Source organism: Rhinolophus sinicus, linkage group LG02 (assembly GCF_036562045.2).
Source record: "Rhinolophus sinicus isolate RSC01 linkage group LG02, ASM3656204v1, whole genome shotgun sequence".
NCBI lineage: Eukaryota > Metazoa > Chordata > Mammalia > Chiroptera > Rhinolophidae > Rhinolophus > Rhinolophus sinicus.
The window spans coordinates 141395146-141421284 of NC_133752.1; the positions used below are offsets into that span (position 1 = coordinate 141395146).

The 26139-nt window shown below is 35.4% G+C and overlaps 1 protein-coding gene across 1 annotated transcript in view; it reads left to right on the forward strand.

Moving 5' to 3' along the window:
- TAFA2 (TAFA chemokine like family member 2) overlaps positions 1-25493 on the forward strand; it is a 429252-nt gene extending 403759 nt beyond the window's left edge. The window contains exon 5 of the mRNA XM_074325470.1: positions 25464-25493. Within this exon, the coding sequence (XP_074181571.1) occupies positions 25464-25478 (15 nt within the window). The 3' untranslated portion in view covers positions 25479-25493. The remainder of the gene's footprint in view (positions 1-25463) is intronic.
- The last annotated feature ends 646 nt before the right edge of the window (positions 25494-26139 follow it).

Sequence of the window (26139 nt, forward strand, 5' to 3'; positions counted from 1 at the left end):
TTTCTATCAGTGAGAGCTCCAACTACATTGGTAATTCAAACAAGGTCATCTTACACTGTGGTTCTTACATGTTTTTAATGTTGTAACAAACAGAAACTTTACCTTTTAAACATTCATAGATTTAAGTCAACATTGTGTTTGGCATTCTTATGCTATTGTAAGTATGGACTCATATTATATTTGATCTTCTCAGTCCTAATTATAAGTGAGATTATTTTTCTTCAAAAGGCCATCTTCAGGTTAGTTAGCAGTCTCATTTTAAAGAGAAAATGAAAACAATAACTTATTTAAGTACTTACTTCACAGAGATTTATTTGGAAGTGACTATTTGTTATGTATGACTTTAAGCCCTCTACAAATTTTAACTCATTGGAGCCTCATAGCCACTACATGAAGTAGGTACTATTATTGCCTGCATTTTGCTGATGGGAGCTGAAGCAGCAGGGGTTAAGTAATTTGCACAGGTCACATAGCCTGTAAGTGGTAGAACAAGATTCAAATCCTGGATATCTGGTTACACTCTGTGCTACTAAGCACTGACTTATTATTAATTATGGAGTTTCCTTTAGCCATGTATAAGAAAACACCATCAATCATAATATGCAGAGTTCCCTAGACTAGGACACATCAGGTTTTGTGCCAAAATCCACCTATTATTATTCTTTCAATCTTTGGAAATCAGAACTATATGTACAATCCCTGGTCTTCCAATGCTTCTACATTATTCATGGTTACTTGATGATTAACATTCTAGCATTTGGTGCTGTAATTTATGAATTATTTTAGTAATTCTGAGAGACAGTCCATGTGAAATGGAGCTATGAATTCCTTAAAAGAATCTCCTCCCTAAATATGCTTATATTAATTACCCATCGGCAGTAGAGAGTAATTCTTTTGGTGAGGGCAGGCAGAAGTAAAACAGGAATTAAAGAAAGATGTTTTAAAATACAGTTACCACAATACTGGACTTTTGATTTAGTTAGTTTCATTTGATGCTACAGTCATGTGTGGTGTGCAATCACTGTAAATTGACAGGGGACATGAATTCACAGATATAACTATCTCGAGACTACAAAACAAGTAAGTGAAAAAACTGAATGTCCAATTTAATTCTTCCCAAACTCCAAAATACTTATACTTTCCATTATATTTTGCAATATCCTCTCAAGCACCATTTAACATATCAGCATCTAGCAAAAAACAGAGGGATTCTGGTTTTCTTTTAAGAGAAATTAAAGAGATTATTTAATTTTACAAGAATTGCCCATGTGTTTCAGTTCTTATGTCCATTTAACATTTATACAAGTCTATATGTAAAGTGTTATCAGCTTTTGCACATATTTTTTAAAAAGTAATTGGACCTCATTATAGAGCTCTCTGCATAGCCACAGCAACATTTTCTGATAAATTCTCCTACCCCATTTTCAATTGCTCAGGCATTCTTAAACCAACTTTTCTTTCAATCTATAGGGATCCAACAATATTTTTGACTTAGGAGTCCTAAAAACAAGCTTTGATTCACTCCAAAACAGACTTGAATCTTTTTATTATATCCAAAACTAATCCACTTACTCTGGATTCTGTTGAAACACATAAAATGTGAGGACTGATTAGAATTTTGAGTGTTGCTTTCACTTAGAAGCATAGTTACTGAGGTTAAAAACTTACAATATTTGGCCAATAGTATATTTTGTTTATTTCACTGAGGCTATCCTTGATAGATAAATGATCATTTAGAGTAACCTGGGGCCTTTATTTTTATTTTTTTAAACTGGATTCTCATGTTATAGGTACAATAAGGCCATACAAGATTTTAACTTAATATTTGCTATCATTTCATTTGGATCATTAGTAATTTCTTAGGTAATACTTTTATAAAATAAAATATATTAAAAATATTTAATCAAAGATTCATGCCTATTATAATAACTAAATATAATTAGAGATTATATGAGGTCTCAAATAAAATTAGAAATAAAAGAGGAGACATAATAATTGATACCATAAAATAAGTAGGATCATAAAAGATAACTATGAACAATTATATACCAACAAATTGGACACCTAGGAGAAATAGATCAATTCCCAGACACATACAACCTACCAAGACTGACTCATGATGAAACAGAAACTCTGAACAGACTAATAACTATAAGGAGATTGAATCAGTAACCTCTCAAAAAAAATAAATAAATAAATAGGAGAAAACACTTCCAAACTAATTTTACAAGGCCAATATTATCCTCAATAAAACCAGGAAAGGAGACTTGTAGAAGAGAAAACTATAGGCCAATATCCCTGATGAACATAGATGCAGAAAAACCTTAACAATGTATTAGCAACCCAAATTCAGTAATACATTAAAAGGATCATACACTATGATCAAGTGGGATGTATTTTAGTATGCAAGGATGGTTCAATATCTGAAAATCAATATAATACACCACATTAACAAATGGGATGATAAAAATTACATGATCGTCTCAAGAGATGCAGAAAAGCAACAGACAGAATTCGACATCCATTCATGATAAAAACTCGCAATAAAATGGGTATGAAGGAAATGTACCGCAATATAATGAAGGCCTTGGGTGACAAGCCCACAGCTAAAATCATCATCACTGGTGAAAAGCTGAATGTTTTTCTGTAAGATGAGGAGCAAGACAAGAGTTCCCACTATCACTACTTTTATCCAACATAGTACTGGAAGTCCTAGAAAGAACAATTAGGCAAGAGAAAGAAACAGAAGGCTCCAAAATCAGAAAGAAAGAAGTAAAACTATCTCTATCTACAGATAACATGACGTCATATATATATATAACCTTTAAGAGTGCACTACAAAATGTAATAATCAATAAACAAGGTCATTAAAGTTGCAGGAGAAAAATACACAAAAATAAGTTGTATTTCTATACACTAATAATGTACTGTCAGAAAGAGAAAATAATAAAAATAATCCCATTTACAATTGCAATTACAATTTAAAAAAATACCCAGGAATATATTTAACCTAGAAGATGAAAGACCTGTGTATGAAAACTATAAGATATTGATTAAAGAAATTGAAGCCATAAATAAATGGAAAGATATTCCACGCTCATGTACTGGAAGAATACTATTGCTAAAATGTCCATACTACCTAAGGCAATCTACAGACTCAGTGCAATCCCTACCCAAATTCCAATGGCATTTCTCACAGAAATAGAATAAACAATCCTAAAATTTGCATGGAATCACAAAAGACCCCGGTAGAAAAAGCAATCTTAAAAACAAAGCTGAAGATATCACACTTCCTTATTTCAAACTATATTACAAAGCTATAATAATCAAAAGAGTGTGATACTGGCATAACAACAGAGATACCGATCAATGGAACAGACTAGATAGCCCGGCTATAAATCCATGTATATATGGTCGATTAATTTATGACAAAGGATCCCAGAACACTCAGTCAGGAAAGGATAGTTTCTTCAATAAATGGTGTTGGAAAAACTAGACAGCCACAGGCAAAATAATGAAACTGGATCTCCATCTTTTACCATATACAAAAATCAATTCAAAATGAATTGGACTTGAGGTGAAACCTGAAAAAAACTCCAGGAGAAAACAAAGTGTATAAGCTCTTTGACATCAGTCTTGGCAATGAATTTTTGTATTTGACACCAAAAGCAAAGGCAGTAGAATTCCACCCTCCCCTGCCAAAAAAGTGGACTACATCAAACTTAATAGCTTCTGCTAGCAAACAAACCCATCAGCAAAGTGAAAAGGAAGCTATGGAATAAGAGAAATATTTGCAAATCTTACACAGTTGACTCTTGAACAATGCAAGGGTTAAGGGTGCCGATTCCCCATATAGTCAGAAATATGTGTATAACTTATGACTCACCAAAAACTTAGTCATCCTTCTGTATCTACAGATTCCAGGATCTTCAACCCCCTCGCCGCAGATACCCAAATCCACAGATGCTCAAGTTCCTTCTATAAAATTGTACAGAACAATTGCACATAGTCAGCCCTCTACATCCCTGAATTCCCAACCATGGATCAAAATACTTTTTTTTCGATCTGAAGTTGGTGAATCAGCAGATGCAAAACGTAGATACACAGAGGAATGTATATTTATTGGATAATATCCACATATAAGTAGACCCATGTTATTCAAGGGTAAAATCTATATGATAAGGAGTTAATACCAAAAATATATAAAGAATTCACAGAATTCAATAGCAAAAGAATAAATAATACTATTAAAATATGGGTCGAGTATCTGAATAGACGTTTTTCCAAAGAAGACAGACAGATGGCCAACTGGTATGTGAAAAAGGTACTCAATATCACTGATCATGCAAGTCAAAAACACAGTAAGATATCACCTCACACTTGTTAGAATAACTGTCATCAAAAGACAAGAGATAAGTGTTTGCGAGGATGTAGAGAAAAGGGAATCCTTCTGTCCTATTGGTGGGAATATAAATTGCTGAAGCTACTATGGAAACAGTATGGAGGTTCTTTAAAAAAATTTAAATAGAACTATTATAATCCACTTCTGGGTATTTATCTGAAGGAAATAAAATCACTACCTCAAAAAGATATCTGAACCCTCTTGGTCACTGATGGATTATTTACAATAGCCAAGACATGGAAATAACATAAGTGTCCATCAATAGATGAATGGGTAAGGAAAATGTGGTGTATATACAATGGAATATTATTCAGCCATAAAAAGAAGGAAATCTACCATTTATGACAGTATACATGGACCTGAAGAATTATGCTGAGTGAAATAAGTCAGACAGAGAAAGAGAAATGCTGTATGATCACTTACATGTGGAATCTAAAAAAAATAAAATAAAATACGAACTCATAGGGAACAGATTGGTAGTTACCGTAATGGGGGTTGGAGTGGTCAAAAGGTACAGACTTCCTGTTATAAGGCAAATAAGTCCTAGGGATATAATATACATCATGGTGCCTACAGCTAACAATATTGATTGTATAATTGAACATTGGTATGAGATTTGACCTTAAAAGTTCTCATCACAAGAAAAAAATTGTAACTATGTGTGATAGATGTTAACTAAACTTACAGTGGTGCTCATTTCACATACAAACATGTATCATGTCATTATGTTGTGTACCTAAAACTAATACAATGTTATATGTCAATTATATCTAAACAAACAAAAAATAATCTCATAGTAAAAAAATAAACAATCCAAGTAGAAAATGGAGCAAAGACATGAATATTTTACTAAAGAGGATGGATATGAAGATGGCAAATAAAAGTACATGAAGTACATGAAAGTACATGAAAAGCACAGAAGTACATGAAAACATGCTCAAAATCATTAGTTACTAGGGAAATTAAAAGCACAGGCATATCACTACACACAATATGGCTACAACAAAAAATACTGGCAAGTAAAAGTGGAATGGATTGCATCAATATCAGTATTCTGGTTGTAATATTAACAATAGTTTTGCAATATGTTACCAATGGGAAAACTTGTTAAGAGGTACAGGGGATCTGTCATCATTATTTCTTATAACTGCATGTGAACCTACAATTGTTTCAATAAACATTTCAAGCAAAATGTATTAAACATGTGTAAATTACTCCTCTGAAAAAGTCTCTCTAATGGCCCACCACACTTCACATAAAATAGAATAAACCCCATAGCCCTTGCTCCAGCTGCTCCCTCTAGAAAGGTCTTCCTCCAGATCTTCACTTGGTTATCTTCCTACTTGACATCCATAAATCTCAAATCTTTACTCCTAAGAGACAACCTTTCTAACTACCCGATCTAAAGTAGGCAACACCCTACTCTATTCATTCACTCCACCACTTACCTGTATTTCATTTTCCTTAAAGCTTTCATCAAAATATGATATTATCTAGTTTAATTACATTGCCTTTCTACCTTTCTCCCCCTTTTGACACAAATGCAACCCCTCAAAGTAAGATTTTATTTTCTTCAGCATTGTTTCCCCCGATCCTGTAACAGTGTCTAACAAGTAGCAGATGCGTATTCCAATGTGTTTAAATGATGGACTATAAGAAAGGAAGGAGGGAAAGAGAAAGAAAAGGAAAAGAAAGCTGGAAGAACCACTTGCTTGAATAGTTGAATCACAATAGAGGCCTGAATGAACACTGTGTCAATTCTGTTAACGTCTAAACACCAAAGGCCAAACTCGGGACTAACCTATAATCAGTGAAACAAACATGTGCTAGCAAACGGCACTGGACACACAAAAATGTGATGCACAGCGGTATCGAGCTGTTCATTCTAATAATGTGCTCAGTGATACTTGGGAATGTGTAAATTGATGAGTGAATATATGTCTGTATAGCTGGGATGTGGGAGAAATGATAAGTTGCACAATCACTACTGTTAAAGATCTGGAAGGACAGAGCGGGTGGAGAGTCACTTCTTACTACATTACATCTCTCTATCCCCCTGTCTCAAAGGTGTACATCCTTTCCACTTGCATGGAAGCAAAGCAGAGGTATTCATTGGGAAATGTCTTTATTGAATCATAACCTGTCAGTCAGGCAAATCCTCACAAGTATTCAGAGGAGCATAAAACACTCAGAAATACAAGAGGCTTCATAGATGATGTAGAGATAAATGCACCAAGTGCAAAAGTCCTAACAGTTCCTTTTACAGAGTCAGGGAATTGAGCTTAGTGGTAGAGAAATGTTCACTATGAATGGACAAGAGAAAGTGTGTATCAAATTCTGACAGAAATGTTGCTGTTTCCCACTATCGCTGTCAGCACAAAGCCTGAAAGAATAGCCTGCCGTTTGCAGATGAGAGCACAGCAGAACTTACAAGTGGGGGATGACAAGCGTTTTAGCCTCCACCATCAGGTAATCTTGCTGCTTTGCCTAGAAATTATGGCAAAGGGACTTGAAAACAATGTCTCCATATGCCATAGTTGCTGGAATTAGTCCTCAGATAGATTCCCTTGTCATTTTTCATATGTAGGAACTCATTAGACACCTACAGGAAGAACATATGGAGGGAAACAATGATGCTATTGGTAGAAAATGCTGTATAATAGTGTATTTATATTTCTAAAACGTCTACTGCAAACAGCTTACTAGAAATAGGAATGGCTGCTTTTTCATGCAGTAGGTAGTGACATAATTCACACTGTCTTAAACACAAGAATTCTCAATTGAAATAAAATAATTACTGGCTTCTTGGCCAGAGGGGTTGTCTTTTCTTTGTCAACCTTGAAAGTCTAGTTAGTGAATTTCAGAAATCTTAATTCTTCTGTAGTAGAGGGGATGTACTGAAGTTTCTGTACCTGCGATCTCTCTTTTCATGGAGGAATATTTGCATAAGAAGACAGAGGTGGTTTAGCCTAGTGGTTCAGAGCATGGAGTCTGCAATCAGAAAGACCTGGGTTCCCGTTCAGGTTTCACTGTTGGCGTAAGTAATTTATGGTCTCTGAATCCTAATTTCCTCATCTATGAAATAAGGGCAATAGTATCTAACTCTGTACTTGTAAGAATTTACTGAAATAATGAACGTCAGCAGGTTTTGGCCAGTAAGTTGTCATTATTATAATCATCATTATTATTGAGCAGTTTTCGAACTAATACATTCATTTTAAAAAAATACTTTTATCCTATTAGCTAAAGGATAAATGGACATTCAGATAATGGAAATTTTCATTTCTTCACCAGACTGACAATTACCATAGTGGTAAGGAAGACCCACTGTTAAATGTAATACAAGAGCCCATCTGATTTTTGCTGTTCATGATTTCTGTTAATTGAAACCCTTGGCCCTCCCTCTGTCACTAGTGCTAATGGAAAGTTCTCATAAGAACAATAATCTCAGTTGAGCTATGAGTGACAGGAAAAAAAAATCTAGATTTGAAAACCAAACATTCGTGTAACAGATTTGCAAATGCCAAGTTCCAACAACACCATCTTCCTTGACTCACACTGGGTTTCTTCCAGGGTCTCAGTAAATTGGATGGTATGTTTTGTTTCTTTTAGAATCTATTTTCAGAAAGCTGAGAAAAGTGAAAATCTGGTAATTATGTGTTCAATATCACAAATATAAGCTAAGGAATGTGAAAAGTGGGGTTATCTTTTATGACGATGCTTTTCAGATAATCTAAGCATTTACCACATTTCCATTTTTTTTCAAATCTTTGTAGGGATGGGCTGTGAGCAAATTTGAGTATGCCAGGAGACCAAACTCACTTCCCTATTGAACAGATCCTTTCTAGTGGCTCACCATCTAGATGAGCCTTGATAAAATGAGGAAACCAGATTTTTCAATTTTTCAGTCTAGTGTATGGAAAAGATACATACACTTAAATATTAACCTGAACTTTTAAATCAAGCCAATAGTGGACTGATAATCACTGTATTCATTATGCAGAGACAAGGCAATTGGAAGAAACATTGGGGCTGCTTCTCGGGGATCACGAGTCCAAAGAAAGAATGTCATAGAAAGGGAGATAATTAAATAGCATCAGTGGCTTATTAATACATGCCACGTGAAATACATAATTGAATTAATTATGCAGATAGTGTCAGCTAAGAAATTGCTTATTGTATCTTTTGCTTTTCAGGCATAAATCAGCTTGGCAAAGGCAATTTCTTAATTGTACAGAGTATCAAAAACACTGAACATTACTTGCCTGAGAATAAAGGGATTTATACTTTGGTAATATTCAGGTCAGACAATGCTGAAGGCTGATTTTTATGTTAAATACCGTTTTCTATAAAAGGGTGGTTGTACTTAAAATTTATGACATTGCTTATGGAAGCAAAAACGATAATGCGGAGGAGAAAAAAATGTCAAGATAACCACTGGCTTCATCATATTATAGCAGTATATAGCTGTTTTACGGATTTATTGTAATAGTTTTAAAAGGTCATTTAAATATGAAGACAATTGTCAGGCTTGGCCCTTTAAGAATTTGCTTTCAGCAAAGTACATTAAGACTTATGTTAATGGAACTTCCAGGACGAAACCTAGGCCTATAGTTAGATTCAGACCCATCAATATTTTTACCCTTTTATTCTGATCCTCTGATTTAGGGTGATGACTCCAGTTCAGTCTGCAACTAGTCCTGCCAATATCCTGCCCAGTTTTCTCCATGGTGAATATTAAGGCCCACCATGGGCCTATAATGTCATTTTCTAAAAGACATTTTGATTTAAAATATCCTGTCCTATTTTCTTCATAAGTATACTTGTATGTGTCACGCTATGCAGCATTATTTTCAGTTTTGGTAAATAAAATCCCCATTGATATATACTGATAAACATTCAAAATATAGCAGAACACACACACACACACACACACGTAAAGAACACAAACAAATCTAAAAATCTCAACTCTTGATGTTTCTGGAGTTTCAGTGCAATAGCAAGAGCCTAATTTTTGTTTTCACTGTGCTTTACATTAAGTAAAATAGTAAGTCCAAGTAAAAGGATGTTTTAAAAAAGAAAAACATCGCTCGAACCCAATATGTGAGCATGAGGGAGAGGGAGATGGGGAAAAGGAGAGAGGGAAAGAGGGAGAGAGGAAGAGAGGGAGAAAGGGAGAGAGATTAATTGGAGACAAACTGTAAGCAGCCTGCACATAGGCAGTAAATAAACGTTCTATGGAGAAGAATTATGTTGAACAGGGATTCCTGAAATCAGTAGGTCCTGGAAAGTCCAATGATACATGTACAGTCACTTCTGGGTCACCTATAACAAGACTTCCTTGGTTTGTTCATAGAGTCAGTGTGCAGGATTTTACATATTCCCACTTGGTATGGGATCTGAATTTACTAAAAAGTTTCTAGTTCCCTCCATCAAAACAAATTATTCTGTAACTATTCCATAAAACAACTCAGTTTGCCTAGTGGGGCACTACAAAGCATATTCCTGATGAACTGACTTCAGCACCTTTCCCTACATTTCCATCACTTCCAGAAAAATGTCATGTGGCAACTAAATGGCTCTTGAACTTAACTTTGAGGCCTGCTCAAGTTTAATTTAATTTTAAGCAATAATCACCATGCCATTGAAAATGTGATGTGAAATGTTAATGCATCACATCAGGAACAGATTACATTTTATTAAATATAGGGAGAATCTGTTTGATAGGCAAACATTAAGATGAAGAGTTATAATATTTTTATGAAGAACTCTCTAATTTTCATTGCTGGGTCATACAGTATTTCCTACATGGAATTTAAATGTCAATAATGATGAACTGGCAACTTAATTTCTGTTCAGATCATTACAATGAAGTTGTTGCTTACACTAAAAGTTTTAAAATATTCTATATAATTGTGACTCAAAGCAGTTTTCTAAAATCATATTTTTATAATGTAGAGTGCTGTCATTTCCTGGGGTATGTAAAAATAATGACAATGTCCAAAAATGGGTCTACATTAGAGATGCCAAATGGCAACTTGATATAATTATGTGTTTAATTCAGGGGGAAAAAAGATCTTATCCAGTGAGCTGCATATGAAAGCAGCATGCTTAGTTTTCTAAATTCCCTGTAGTTGTTTTTTTTCCCCCCTAAATATCTGATTTGGCTAGCACAACTCTAAATCTATCAGATTGTCTAATATCCCTAATTTTCTAATACTTATTGTGGGCTGGCTATTAAACAGTAACAACAAAACCCAAACCTTTAAGCAATCCCAGGATTCTTACGAGGGGTCAATAACAAATACTTCACTTATTTTAGTAACATTCTTTTGTCAAAGACCCCAAAATAACATCAATAATTTGCATAATGTCTAGAGAAACTACGGTTTAATATCCTTTATTTTCCAAAGTATGTATATTTTATTATAATTGACAAGAGTATTATGAACTTCAAAAAGCATTTCCTTGATTTGTCTCAAAGCTGGAATATTATTTAAATATATTTTGTTTGGTGAATAGATATAAGCTTAAGTCATTCACAATAAAAGCTGTGGTGCCATAAGCTGCTTTCCCAGTTATAGGACTGTCAAGGTGACTTCTCTTTCTATTTCAATTACTCAAGTTTGCCATTTTTTAACTATTACAGTGATGGAAGGCTTGCACTACACGTATTTATGGAGGGTGACATTTCAGGAGAGAGAAATCTCCCCCACTGAGTGTGGAAGGAAATGTTACATTAATGGATACAAAACGATGCTATTAAATAGTGAAGTGAGCAGGTTTTATCTTGAAAGAATATTTGGAAATCACAAAACATCCATTATTCCTAATAAGTGATGAATCGTTACCAGCGACCGTTTTGCGCTTTGCTTGCTTTCCACCATTTTGGCAGAGAGGCATTACAGAGACCTTCGTTTGTACTTTGTAAACTGGTGACATTTTCCTCCTGCCCTTGAAAATAGGCAAGTAATGGAGCCTTTTAGATGTGTTTTTGCATGGCGTTTAACTTGAAATACAATGGAGTTGGAGATGACATTTGGTATGGCCTAATAAATTTTGTTAAATGGCACTTTCAATAAGCTCTATAAGCTTCATTACCAGTTTCCCTAGCATACTGAGTCTCAGATGTTTTGACCATCAGTCACCACTGAAACATATAGGAAAACATTATCATGAAATGCTGTGGAAATGTACATATTTACAAGCAATTTAAATACTAATGAAAGACACTGCAGATTGCAGACCTAGGAAGAAACCTCAGCAGTATTTTGCCATAATTTGTGAAAGTGGTCAAAATCATTCTGAAACCCAAAGTCAATCAAAGGGTAACAATAATAACTGTCAAATGCTTAGTGACTGTTCATCATGTGCCAGGCACTGTAGGAAGTGCTTTCCATACATTCTTTACTTAATTCATGAAATAAACATGATAACACTTTTATAGACAAGGAAACCGAGTCCTTGATTGTTTAAATAACTTAATCAAATTTAAAGCTCCCAAGCAGTAGGTGCACAGCTGCTGGTCTGCCTGCAAAGCCTCTGTGTCTAACCAGCATGTCAGACTGCCTTTATTTCCCTTACTGTGCTTTTCTGCTTCATGCAATTAATACTGATGCACAAATAAAAACTGTACTGGAAGACATTTATTTTTATAGGAGTAAAGGATCAATTTGTTAGTGAAATAAGCTTAAACCCTTAAGAAATACTATGATAGAGGCTTCCCTTAAAATGATGTGATCCGGTTTCTAGGCAACTTTCTGCAGAGTTCTAGAAACCTTCCATTTTTTGAGAACATTCCATTTTCCTTTATTTGGATTTTGCTGAGATCAGCATGATGGGAAACCAAAAGGGTGGTACTTGGACTTTATGACTTTCAAGGGATCTGGTTAAAAAAACTCAGGTTAAATACACTCTTTGAATTCTCCTTGATAGACGGCCATCAGATTAATGGTATATTGCCTCTTCTTATCTGATCAGGAAATCCTCACATTGGCTGTCATAAAACTCCCTGGCACCTTTCTATTATCTCATTAGTAAACAAACGAGAAGAGGGAATGTGTCACAGATGCGACAGCAGTGGGGCATTGGCCTTTAAGTACATGTATATAACACTACACAGGAATCCTCATAACCTCCTGAACTGCTTTGCTTTCACAGAACAGGGCTAGAGCTCAACGAAAAACCTCCTTCTCCCCAAATACTAGTGGTTAGTTTGTTTCCAGGTAAATATATATAGCCCATTTGTAAACACAATTTTTAATAAAAATCATATACATTTAAGGTATGCAACATGTTAAGCTAATTAACATATCTCCTCACATAGTTACCATTTCTTTTTGTACTGAGAGCACCTGAAATCTGCTCTCTTAGCATATTTCCAGTATTCAGTAGAGTGTTATATAGTCATCATGCTGTAAACCAACTCTCTAGACAAACTCATCCTACATAACTGCAACTTTGTACCCTGTGACCAACATCTCGCCATTTCCCCCAGGATCCTGGTCCCTGGTAACCACTGTTCTACTCTCCACTTCTATGAGTTGGATTTTTTTTTTTTTTTTTAAGATTCCACATGTAAGTGATTCTACATACATATTTGTATTTCTCTGGCTATTTTACTTGGCATGATGTCCTCCAGGTTCACCCATGTAACAAATGGGATTCTTTCTTTCTCCTGGCTGAATAATATTCACACACACACAGACACCACATCTTTATCCATTTATCTGTTGGTGGACACTTGGATTATTTCCATATCTTGGCTATTGTGAATAATGCTGCCCTGAACATGGGAGTGCGGATATTTCTTTGAGACACTAATTTCATTTCCTGAAGATATATACCTAGAAGTGGGATTGCAGGATCATATGTCAGTTCTATTTTTAATTTTTTGAGGAACCTCTATTTTGTTTTCCATAACGGCTGTTCCATTTTACATTCACACCAACAGAGCACAAGGGTTCTCTTTTCTCCACATCCTCACAGTACATTATATGTTTTATTACTAATTTTGGGGGTAGTATATTTCTCAACGATGTTTTGCATATTAAAAAATGTATATTGTATCTATCTGTCATTGGTCATTATATACAAAGAGCAAACGAACATTGATACATCAATAGAGAAAATTGAGGATGGGCAAAGTGGATGTAAATCCTTGGAAACACAGTGAAGGAAAGGTCTAGAGAAGTCCTGACTTAGATATCATTAGATGATGTTCCTGCTTACCTTCGTTCCTTATTCTCAACACTTTGACCTCTGCATTTTCAGTCTGTCCAGATCAATGAGAGTTTTTCAAAACAACACTAAATGGTTGTTTAAATTCAGGGCATTGTAAAATATAACACAAAGGTTTAGTTAAGAGTCATTACACCACCAAGATTGAATGAATTACATAGTATTTATAAAACCATTCATAAATGGTAATTGTCCATTCAATATTCATTCAACCATCCATCTCTCTCAAACCCCAAATAAAATGCATCCTTATTTACATACATCCCTGCCATTACGTCCAGTCCTGCTAACTGTCCACCAAATTTACTCTGTACTTCCAGTGGAATGGAAGCAGAAGTGAAATGTGTCTCCTATGGACTGGGCTTCAAGATGGTTTTCTTCATGCTCTCTTTTTCTTTTCCACTGGTTAGCCTGGTGGAAACTTACTTCCACGAGGCAGGTGACAACAATGCCCGGAGGATGACAGAGCTGCTCTGCTACCTGGACCCTAGGTAACCTGATAGAGCACAACCTGTTGGGCAGTCTTAGACTGTTATGGGAGAGAGGCAAACTTATCTTATTTAAACCGTTGATTTCTGGGTCTCCTTAAAATAACAATTAGGCTTTTATTCCAACCAATCTACCTTACGAGCTTGAAAATTTGAGATATATTTAGCTTAGACTGCAAGTGTTACATGTTTCTATCTCCCTCCTTCCTGTATAACATGGAGTTTGGTTGTGTTTTAATGCTCTTTTCTATAATAAGTCTTCTCACCACATTGATGTGACTGCTGCCTTGTGTCAGCCTTGATATCCATGGTGCAGACGATTTCTATGTTTTATGTCTATAAGTATATACAATTTCAGATTTTAAGGTGTGGAGTCTATATCAACTATATTTATGTAGTACCAGCTATATTTTCCTGTTTACTACTGTACAGGTTCTGTGGCAAAACTCAAATTGACTGCTCTCAAAAGTCCCGAGTGGTCAAGGGACATAACATCTGAATGAAGGGAAGCGGAGGAGAAAAAGATGCAACTGAAATAAAAACGATGAGTCAATTCCCAGAGATGGATAATGAGAATGTTAGAAAGTAGCATGTAGGCCCAGGACATAAATGAGAAGCTAAAATGTTCCACCATTCTAAATGATGAGCATTTGGGAGAGAATGCACTGAAAAATGTTTAATAAAACTTGGCACTTTTGGTTCCTTGCTCTGGTATTATTAAAAGTTATGTCTGTGCATCACCAATAAGTATTTATGAGATGCTCACTTGAGCAGGACATTGCGCAGAGTATGGGCTGTATGAAAGATATACCCAAAGCACTATAACCTTGCAGAAAATACTTTTACAAGCCAAGATTTGCTTAAATCCTTTTTTTTTTTTTTAAATCTTTACTCATCTTTTTAATTCCCCAGTCTGGTTACTACTTAAAATATTAATTCTTAATCTCCCCAAAGAACTTTGTGGCTTTACTGTGACTAGGTAGAGAGGAATAACTGAAGAGGAACACATTAAGTTTGTGCATTAATTAAGAATGGTACAGGGGCAGCCCTGTGGTGATTGGAGCGCTGTGCTCCTAATGTGGAAGTCGCCTGTTCAATTCCCACATGGGCCAGTGAGCTGCGCCCTCTACAGCTAAGATTGTGAACAACAGCTGGGCTGCCGTGGCAGCCGGTGTGAGTGGCTGGCAGCCGGCGAGAGCCGCTGTGAGCGGTGGCCGACAGACTGCCTCAGCCGGGTGGAGTGCAAGGCTCATAATACCAACATGGGCTAGGAAGCAGCATTGACACAACTAGACTAAGAACAAAGGCTTGAATTGGAGTTGGGGGGTGAGGGGGAAAAAAAGAATAGTATAGGACACAATTTAGAATCATGGGCAATATACCACCTTGTGTCTGTGAATTACCATTACAATTACCATTACCGTAGTGTATCTCAAAAGGTATAGCTAAAAGTAAAGTTACTCTTCCCAGGAAGTCTAGATATGTGGACTTAGGATAGGAAACAGAGAAGACAGAGATTACGGTTTCAAAGCATAAAGGTAAGGTAGGGCAATTGTCAATGACATTTGGAATGTGATTGGGAATATTGCTGTACTTTCTGTGGCTCATACAGGTGCAGTGGAATGTATGTGGTGAAACATCTGAGGTTTTGAAACTATCCTGAGATGGCTCATTTCTATGTTAAAGAGTGGATTTTACCAAGACCCACTGAAAGGTGACCTCTCCTATAGTTCTCTGCTCCCTCACGGTGGCAGTGTCATTACTGAGAGATTTCTGGTGGTCAGAATACTGTCTTCTATTCTTACAAAGTGAGTTTCATGGACTATAACTAAAAATTGTGTAGTATTCATTACAGAATCTCTGGGGGAAAACACCAAATATTTTAGGATAAAGGAGCTGTTTTGTTTTTGTTTTTTTGTTTGTTTTTTTTGCCTCTCAGTGGTTAAAGAAAATAGTGTGGTGTCTATAGTTAACTTGAATGAAATAGTGAGCTGACAAGACACATATGAAAATTAATTCTTTAAAAAATGACTTTCATATCAAACTTAAACTAAGCAAACTATTTTATCCAGTTGTATGTTCTGCATAGTTTCTATCAAAAAGAAAACAACAAAATGTCATTGCGAATTCGAGCTAGGTCTAACTTAGTTGAACTGTGTTGTCCAAGTGAAATTCCTCCCTGGTGTTTGATCCTTACCAATGTCTTCTTTCCCTGAGGTCTAATACTCTTTGCTCATGAGATCAATTACTCAGTTCTGCCCTTCCAAAACGGTGTTTTGCGCTCTAGTTCTGTTTTGACTCTGTTCTTCTCCTCCAAGTCTCCATGCAAATCTACTCTTACCTTGCTGTTAGAATGGAATCAATCTGTCACACAACTAGGCCTACCCTATGGTATAACTGACATCACAGCTTTATATAGTCTTTCTTTAGAAGCATTTGTATAAGCTATGGATATAATCTCTAATGGTGGAAAAAGACATCTACACTAGGCCTGTTAGAGATTTTAGTCAGGGAAAGTAAGTCACCCTCAACTCAAACTGCCTCTGTTGAGTATATCTAGGAATAGGTTGACCAGTGTTTATATATAGTATTTTTTATTTTAGTTTACAAGAACTTCTTAACATGTCAGGCCTTGATCTTCACAATAGACCTTTCAGTTAAATATTATCAAGTTCATTTTACTGATGATGAAACTAAGAAATGATGAGGTTTAGGGGTGTGTTTATTGTGTTTATGCACAGTAGGGATTAGATTCAAAGTCAGGTATATAGACTCCAGAGTTTATGTTCTTTCCATTGTCTTACTACTACTCCTGCTATTATTCATATTAAAAAACGACAATTTTGACAGCCACACCTAATTTTATTATTAGTGGCTTACAATTTTTGAATGGCTGGTATATACCTGGCATTTTCCTAAGCATTTTGCACATTTGACACTTACAAATTCATGTTATCCCAATTGTTTGATGAGAGAACTGAGGACAGAGACCTGTGGGAAATGTATTTGTCCACTGTCACACAGCTATGATGACAAGAAGACACCTTCCCACCTCTATGAACATTGCTGGCTCCCCTCTTTTGTTCCCCTAACTTCTTTATTCCTCAATCCCTAATTCAGGACACATTACCAAAGATCAAGGCCTTAGCAGAATTTACAGAGGATTGTAGAAATTTTTGGAATTGTTTCTCTGATGACCATTTATTTCTAAATCCTTAAAGAGGTGGTCTGGGGGGTGGAGGGAAACCAACTATGAATACATTGAATTAAAAGAAAGAAAAACCCAAACAATATCAAGTACATGGAAAGGCTAGTGCCTTGGGTTATCCTTCTTGAGTTTCTAGCTCACGTCTTATTCTTCCTCCTTACTTATTTTTGAGCTACATAACACTTGATTCATAGTTGTTAGAGATATTTGCTCATTTATACTAACTTGACTTTTCCAGGCAATACAAAGCAAATAAGAAAGGGCTTCAACTTCATTTCAACATCAAATTTCAACCTTTACCTGGACATTTCTGTTATTAAACTAGCCCTTGAATAACCTCTAATCACTTGGACAATACAGAACATTGAACTGAATTGTGTAAGAACATATAATCAGTAGCTGTTAATGCAGTTAGCGTTTGCAAGAGACACATCTGGATACAATTTGGTAAAATTGTTCAGTTTGCACTTTCCAGCCTGTTTTCCTTGCTACAATTATGCTAACACCGTAGCCATCCATATATTGCTTGGAAATGCCCACACATAAGCTGAGTGTAATTACAGGTTATAGAACAGAGAGCAATAGTGGTGCAGTGGGGATATCCCTGACATTTTGTTGTTACTGTTGTTAAAAATCAGGCTTGTGTCCCTGGTTAGCCATTTATTAACCTTATAAGTTATAAGCTTTGGAAAATGACTTAATGCTTTAACCTTCCTTTACACATTTGCAAAGCAGGACATAAGCCTTCTGTAAAAATCAAATGCTTTCAGTTACATTGGGGTCTTCAAAAACTAACTACAAAATACAATTTAAATACATATTTTTTAAACATCTGGTTTTGAGATGATAAATATATGTCATTCATGCCAGCATTATTCTAGTAGTTCATAGGAAATATTGCGGATTATAGTAGTCTTTTCAAGGAGTGTGTTTATATTTATATGCTTATTTATTTACATATTTATATTTACAATCAGAGTCCTTCTCAACATAACTCCCAGATGGTCACCACCAATCATCCAGAGATAAATTTTATTCCTCATCCTGATCTAATTCAGCAAATTTCATTTGTATTCAGAGAAAGTATAAATAATTGATTGACTCAGCAAACATTTATTAAGTACTAGAAAAGGTACTGGATGCTAGTAATAGAAATATGAGTAAAATATATTTCTGATCTTCTGGGATCTCTTAGTTTGGTGGAAGAACTGGTGGAAAAGTTAAACATTATTATCACTGGGTGATTAGCATTACAGTGGAGGAGGTAAGGAAGAAATATTTATTTATACCCCTTGAGATTAAGGATGTGATTAAAGCAGCCCTGTGGATAGGGTGTGGGATTTCAAGGGCTATATCAACATTTTCACCCTTAAATGGAGAGTAATAAGGCGAGTGTCCAGTGCCATGATGTAATCTGTACTAAGAACGAGAAGTCTGTATCATTAAACTCCAGGTTTTCTTGAAAGCTATACTGTGGAACATGTGCATATTAAAGGAATATTTGATAGTGAAAAGGGGTTAGAATAGTGACAGAGAGGTTTTTAGAAGTATAGAGATTAAAAACCAAACCTAACCAACCAACCAAGACTACCATAAAGAGAAAGCCAAATTGCAAAAGCCAATTCAGATGATTGTAGGTTCTGGTCAGCCCAATTACTCTTAGCAACAAATTAACAGAAAAATAAGGTTATTAAAGACATAACTGTTCATCTACATCTGTAAGAAGACCTCTTGTTTTATGTAGCATATTACGCAATAGCTGGACCTGTCCTAAAATTAATTTGTAATGGAAGCTGAGAACTTGGCAAAGGTTTTTTAGTTGTTAGTTTCTGAAAGAAAAATAAATTAAGCCCAAAGTTAACAGAACAAAGAAAATAATAAAGAGTGGAAATAAACAAAACAGATCAGAAACACAATATAAAAGATCAACAAAAATAAGAGCTGGTATTTTGAAAAGGTAAATGATGCTAACAAACCTTTAGCTAGGCTAACTAAGAAAGAAAGAGAGAAGAGTCTAATAAAACAGAATGAAGAAAAGGCATTATAACTGATACACAAAAATTGATTCATAGGTTCATAAGAGACTGCTGTGAACAATTATATGCCAATAGATTGGATAATCTAGAAGAAATGGATGATTTCCTGGAAACAAACTACCAAAACTTAATCATGAGGAAGTAGAAAATCTGAACAGACCCATAATTAGAAAGGAGATTGAATCAGTTACTAAAACCTCCCAGTACAGAAAAGCCCAGGACCAGATGACTTCACTGGAGAATTCTACCAAACATTTAAAGAAGAATTAATACTGATCCTTCTCAAACTCTTGCAAAAATTGAAGAACAGGGAACAATCCCAAACTCATTTCATGAGATCAGCATTACTTTAATATCAAATTCAGATAAGAACACTATAAGAAAAAACTACAGGCCAATATCCCTGATAAATGCAGATGCAAAGATTCTTAACAAAATATTGGCAAATCAAATTTAAAAGCACATGTAATGGTTCATAGAACATGACCAAGTGAGATATTTACCTGGGATATAAAGATGTTTCAAAATACAGAGGGTGCCAAAAAAAATGTATACACATTTTAAGAAAGGAAAAAACTGTTAAAATTGTAGTACTCAATATATACCGATAACAAAAGATGAATACAAGCCATGTGTACAAAACAAAAGATGAATACAAGCCATGTGTACATTTTTTGGCACCTCCAGTAGATAAATCAATAAATTTGATACACACATTAACGGACTAAAAATCATATTATCATCTCAATAGATGCAGAAAAACCTTCAACAAAATATAATGAATGTCCTTTCATGATAGAAACCCTCAATGAATTGGGTATAGAAGAAACATACTTCAACATAACAAAGGCCATTATGACAAACCCAGAGATAACATTATATTCAAAGGTGAGAGACTGAAAGCTTTTCCTTAAGTATGAGGAACAAGACAAGGGTGTCCACTCTCACCACTCTTATTCAGCATATACTGAAAGTCCAAGCTAAAGCAGTCGATGAAGAAAATAAAAAGCATTCAAATCAAAAAAGAAGTAAAATTGTCTCTGTTTGCAGATGATATGATCTTATATATAGAAAACCCTAAAGATTCAACCAAAACTTTTAACTAATCAACAAATTCAGCAGAGTTGCAGGACATAAACTTCTATATATGAAAGTCAGTTGCATTTCTATACATCACAATTAAATACCCTAAAAAAACCCTGAGGAATACTATCCCATTCACAACAACATCAAAACAACAAAACACTTAGGAATAAATTTAACAAGGAGGTGAAAGGTCTGTACAATGAAAACTACAAGGCTTTGATGAAAGAAATTGAAGAAAGAAAAAAATGAAAAAATATTCCATGTTCATGAATCACAAAAAGTGATATTGTAAAAATATACATACTACTCAAAGTTATCTATAGAGTCGATGTGATCCCTACCAAAATTACAATGGCATTTTCCACATTTTTCACAGAAATAGAAAAACATCCTAAAATTCACATGGAACGACACTGATTCCCCAAACAGCCAAAGCAATCCTGAGAAAGAATGAAGTTGGAGGCATCACACTTCCTGATTTCAAACTTTACTACAAGTAATCAAAATAATATGTGTGCACTGGCATAAAAGCTGACAACACACAAACCAATGGAGCAGAATAGAGAGCCCAGAAATAAACCCCCACATACATGGTCAACTAATATTTGACAAGGGAGCCAAGAAAACTCAGTATTTATCAGGGTGCTGCTAGTGTGTTTATTGGAGAGCGATCCTTCAAATCAATAAGTAATTGTTAATTTCTATAATTCATCATCATAGACATTGAGTGAGAATTTTCCACTGTGACTCATACATGTCCTTTTGTCCCTCCCCTCCTCCCACAGCTGTTCTTCCCCACCTTTATTTGCACATGATATTGATCTCTAACTTTGTAATACAACTTTCTCACCATTTTCTATCAGTAAAATCCAAATTGCTCAATGGTTGCTAATCCACAAGAAAAATTCCTTCCTTTTGAGGGAACCATCTTTTGACCAATGGTTGCTGGGGAAACAATTAAAAAGAAAACCTTTTCCCAACCCATAAAACCTCTCCACAAAGATAATAAAGAAATACAAGTTTTATTATTGAATGAAATTAAACCAGAATGTGATACATGTATGTACTAGAAGCAATTTGCTAAGAGATTGCAAAGAGAGAATGAAATCTCATCCTTTTATATAGACAACCTGATACATCCTATTGCATACATATTCTAAAGATAATAAATAAGTTAACTTAAATAAGTATAAGTTTACTGTATAAAATGCACATTCTAAGGTCCTCTAGGTTCGCAGGAGGATCAATTATTTTTGTTATGTGGAAAATGTTCACACTCTAATGGAGAGAGAGGTGTGCACAAGGTAGCATAAAAAGAGCAAGTAGTAAACTTGGGCTGTAGGCAAAAGGTAAGGAAGAAGTGCTGCTTACATTCATTGGGCAAACAATATTTGAGTTCATCAGGTGTAGGAGTCTGAGAAAGCATTTCTAGGCAAAGACATGAAATAACAGTAGTCCTGATGCATAAGTTCAAGTAGCATCATCAAATAGACCAGACTGGATCAGAAGGCCGGGTGGGGAGGGGTGAGCAGTGAGGCTGGAAAGCAAACTTAGGTCTGATCATGAAGGGCCTTGGGTGCCTACTAAGGTGTTTAGTATTATCCTGAAGTCAATGGGGTTTTTACTGAAGACTTTTTAAGCAGGGGGAGAGACCTAAACAGATTTATATTTGAAAAAGTTTTGCTTTAATATTCCACAAATTGTGAGTCACTATAAATTATTTTGGAGTTGTTTTTTCTCAGTTCATAAGTGCAATTCTCCACATAGAAAAAGAGATAAGAAATTTGTGTTCATATGTGTGTACATGTGAAACTAAGCAGGAGCTGTAGTTATAAACATTGTTTTTATATTAAACACAAAATTTACTTTGGTTAGAGCTAAGCTTTTTGGGTTATCAACAGAAGGGTGGATCACAGAGATTTTTTTTAGTTCGATTACTATGTGAAAAACAAAAAGTACAGGGTACAAATATCAGATATTTGGTTTGGAAGACTAGGTAACATGAGCTTATGAGTAAAGTATTTGAATTGTTGGGGCTAGGTTTTGGACAATTCATTAATAGATGACTGTCACCTTATTTTCCGGAATTCTGTAGGAATCTCTAGTAAAGTCTTCTCTTTACTATTGGACTAAGTTACTAAATTACTAACTATTGTTAACACAGCAGGTTGAAAGTTTGTAGCCACGAAAAAGCTAATGAACATCTAATATGAGATATCATACTTGAAAATTCTATATAATCTCTTCAGACCACAATTCAATTTTACTAAAAACCCGAATAAACTAGAGTGTTTAATACATTCTGTTCCTACAAGTGGTTAATCTTTTCAGTGTTTTTCATGAAGTGAATCGATGTAATCTTATTCATGGTTATAGAACATACTGCAAGAAGCTGTTAACAATGATGACATTCAAGTAAGAAATAGGTTGCATGTGATTATTCGATCTGTTCACATTTCATAGAAATTCTAGATTAGCTAGAGAAAAAGATTAGCCAAGAGGAAACTGTGAAATTATTTAATTCAAAGGGGTTTAAAACCTATTTATAATGGTGTGATGGGGGGCTCGGAGATGTTATTTATAGAGACCAAAATCCAATGGGTGAAAAAACGGGCTCAAAAGTGACACAGACACAGAAGGAAATTCACTCATACTGATATGTTATTATGTTTGAGATTTATATTGTTACTTCCTGATATAGTATGCTAAATTTGAGCTAATATATCATTAAGAATGTAGGTTCAGTTAGGTAAAGTGAATTATAATAGTATGGAAAAGAATTAATGGTGCACTAGAAAAGAACAGGATTATATCATAATTCACTTTTTCTTACTGGTTTCTGTTGATGAGAAAGCATATTGAATGAAAGATCTTAGCCATTTGTGTTCTCTTAAGAGGCAACTGTTTCTTTAATCTATCTCCAGTAATAATTTGGATAATATTTGAATAAATCTTTAGTGTTTAAAATATTGGAAAATATGAAGATATTATGTTTATATAGATGGCACATCTCATTTGGGTAGTCATCATTGTGATTTTGATAATAAATTCATGCTCTTATTGACATATTAGTGGTGTTGCCTACCACATTTTAGTGTGCAATGGAGTAAACTGAGAAGTCTCATGAAGCCTGTATGTGAGGTTACATAAACAGTCTCAGTGTCTACAACACACTATTGTGCCAAATTACTGATCCATTCAGCTCTTGTGGCCTGGGAGGGTTTGGGACAACTGAAAGATTAATGGAAAAAATCAGAAAAATCTCAGTTTGCGTCTTGATTTGCCTAAATTTGTGAAGCCTCAGTTTTCTCATCTGCAAATGGTGTACAAACATTTCATTGACTTCAGAGTTCATTTTGAAATGGAGATAATGTAGGAAAAACTTTCTAAAAGAGCACAGAATTAGATACGTGTGAATGCAGGCAGCCTAATGCTTTCCAGGTCCAGTAACCCCTCAGAGTAAAATAGCAGTTGAGGGAGTCACAGATGAAGGAATACGCACTTAGGTTATTAGAATCAGTGTAGTAGCACAGAAAGGTGAGGAGTTTGCAATGGAACAGACTTGGATTTAGATCTTGGCTCTGTGAGCAAAACATCCCATTTGAACTGTCATAATACTTTCTGAACACTGAAAAAAAAACAGGTAATTAAAATATACTTTGTAGTGTTATTTATAATGTTTGAAATTATCTATGTACTATCTGCCACCTAGCTATGTGTGTACGCATACACAATGCCTTCTTCCGGTGTGAGATGGAGATACTGATACCTACACGACAGGATTACTGTGATAGTAAAAATTAAAAATGATAAATGGAATAATTAAATACCCATATCACCTGTTCTTGGCTTTCCCAGCCTATGGGCTACAATGACCAGCATGAAGGCCAGACTTTTTCAACCATAGCCCACTGATATTTGGGGATGGATAATTCTTTGTTGTGGAGGATTTCCTGTGCATTGTAGTATGTACAATGTCTCCAGACATCACCAAATGTCATCTAGTGCCCAAATTGCCTTCTGTTGAGAACTACTGTTTTAGGCTTTTCCAGGACAAGCAATCATTCCCAAATGGGAGATAGTTAACAGTCACTTTCTACCAGCCTTAAGGAGTTGCAAAGGAGGGAGATCTCAAAAGAGGATCCAAAGATGACACTCCAAAGAGATGCAAGTTATCCCCTGCCAGAAAAAGGCAAAATGTATGTGCTATGGAGAAGCAGAGTTTGTTTCTCTGTTAGTCAAATATCTAACCTGGCATCATTAACAAATAATGTCCTTATACTTCCTCTATTCCTATCGCTGCTTTGTTTCAAGGTAGAATACAATAGCGATTACTTGAACTCTCTTTAGTGACCCGTGTATGACTGATACTGGACTCTACCACTATTGTTACCATATTATTATCATCATGACCGTTTTAGTTATATTGGGTAAGTTGAATGAATGTTTTGATTAACTAATTAATTGATCCTTGAAATTACTGCTTTTAAGATTACCATACGTGTAAGACTGAGAACAAATTACAATAACCTTAGATTATATGGAGCTGAAGTAAGATATACATTGTGATGCATTTTGCTATTTTGGAATAGAATAGTACTATCTACCAGGAAGTGGGTTTAGTTCTCTTTGCTGTCTACTTCTAGAATTTGATGCAGATTGTGCAGCAACAAGAAAATTGGCAATCAATCTCCTACTGTGCAGTACTGGTTTCTAAAGCAGAATCGGGGCCATTCCCTCCCTCGGTCCCATTAGTACATTCTTACATCCTTGGAGGCTGCATCTACTAGGAAACAATTGAGCAGGAAGTAGAAGATGATGCACAGTGGGATACGGGATGCTGATATATGATTTGCTTATATTAAGCACTGTAGAGGATAGGCGAGGATAAAAGTTGTGTGCGTGTGGCACATGCTTGAAGATGTGCTCTTTCATGTACTAAACCTATATAAAGAAGAAATACAGACTATTGGACTGAAACAATTCATTTCTGTTTCTGATAGAGAATCAAGGAGTGAGGGCAGAGATATGCCTTTGTGCAGCAAGATCATACCAGATGAATTCCTATGGGTCAAGACAAGTGAGTAATGCATTTCTTTCTATATCTGTTTACTTTAAGCTTGACAGTGGTCATTTTTTAATAGCCTAATAACCGAGGAGCAAAATAAAAGGTAATCTGTATTCTCTTTCTACGGACAATCCTGAGCCAGGTTATTTTTTGCTTATTAAAAAGAAACAATATGGTGATGTCATCGAGATGAGAGAATAGCTGTTTTTTTACTTCAATCCCACTCATAGAAAAACTAACTAGCAACTATTCATATACAAGAAAACTTTGTGAAAATCCCAGGGTTTAGGCAGAAGTACCCCTTGAATCATAGAGACTGAGAAAGACCACATTAGGAGGGTAGAAGAATAGTTTCACTTTGATTTCATTGCACCTCCCCCCAGCTGGCACAACACCACATAGAAAGGACCCCGCGCAGCGCTTTCTCCAGTGGGTAAAAGAAAGCCCAAGGTAGATATCCTGCTTCACAGCACTGTGGGATGCTTCCTAGGAAGACCACTTGGGTCTTGCCTCAGGGGAATCACTGCGATAATTGGTGTGCTTGGAACACCAGGGATCAGACAGAGATGGGAAAGGATATGGCTTACAGAAACCAGTGTGTGGATATTGGA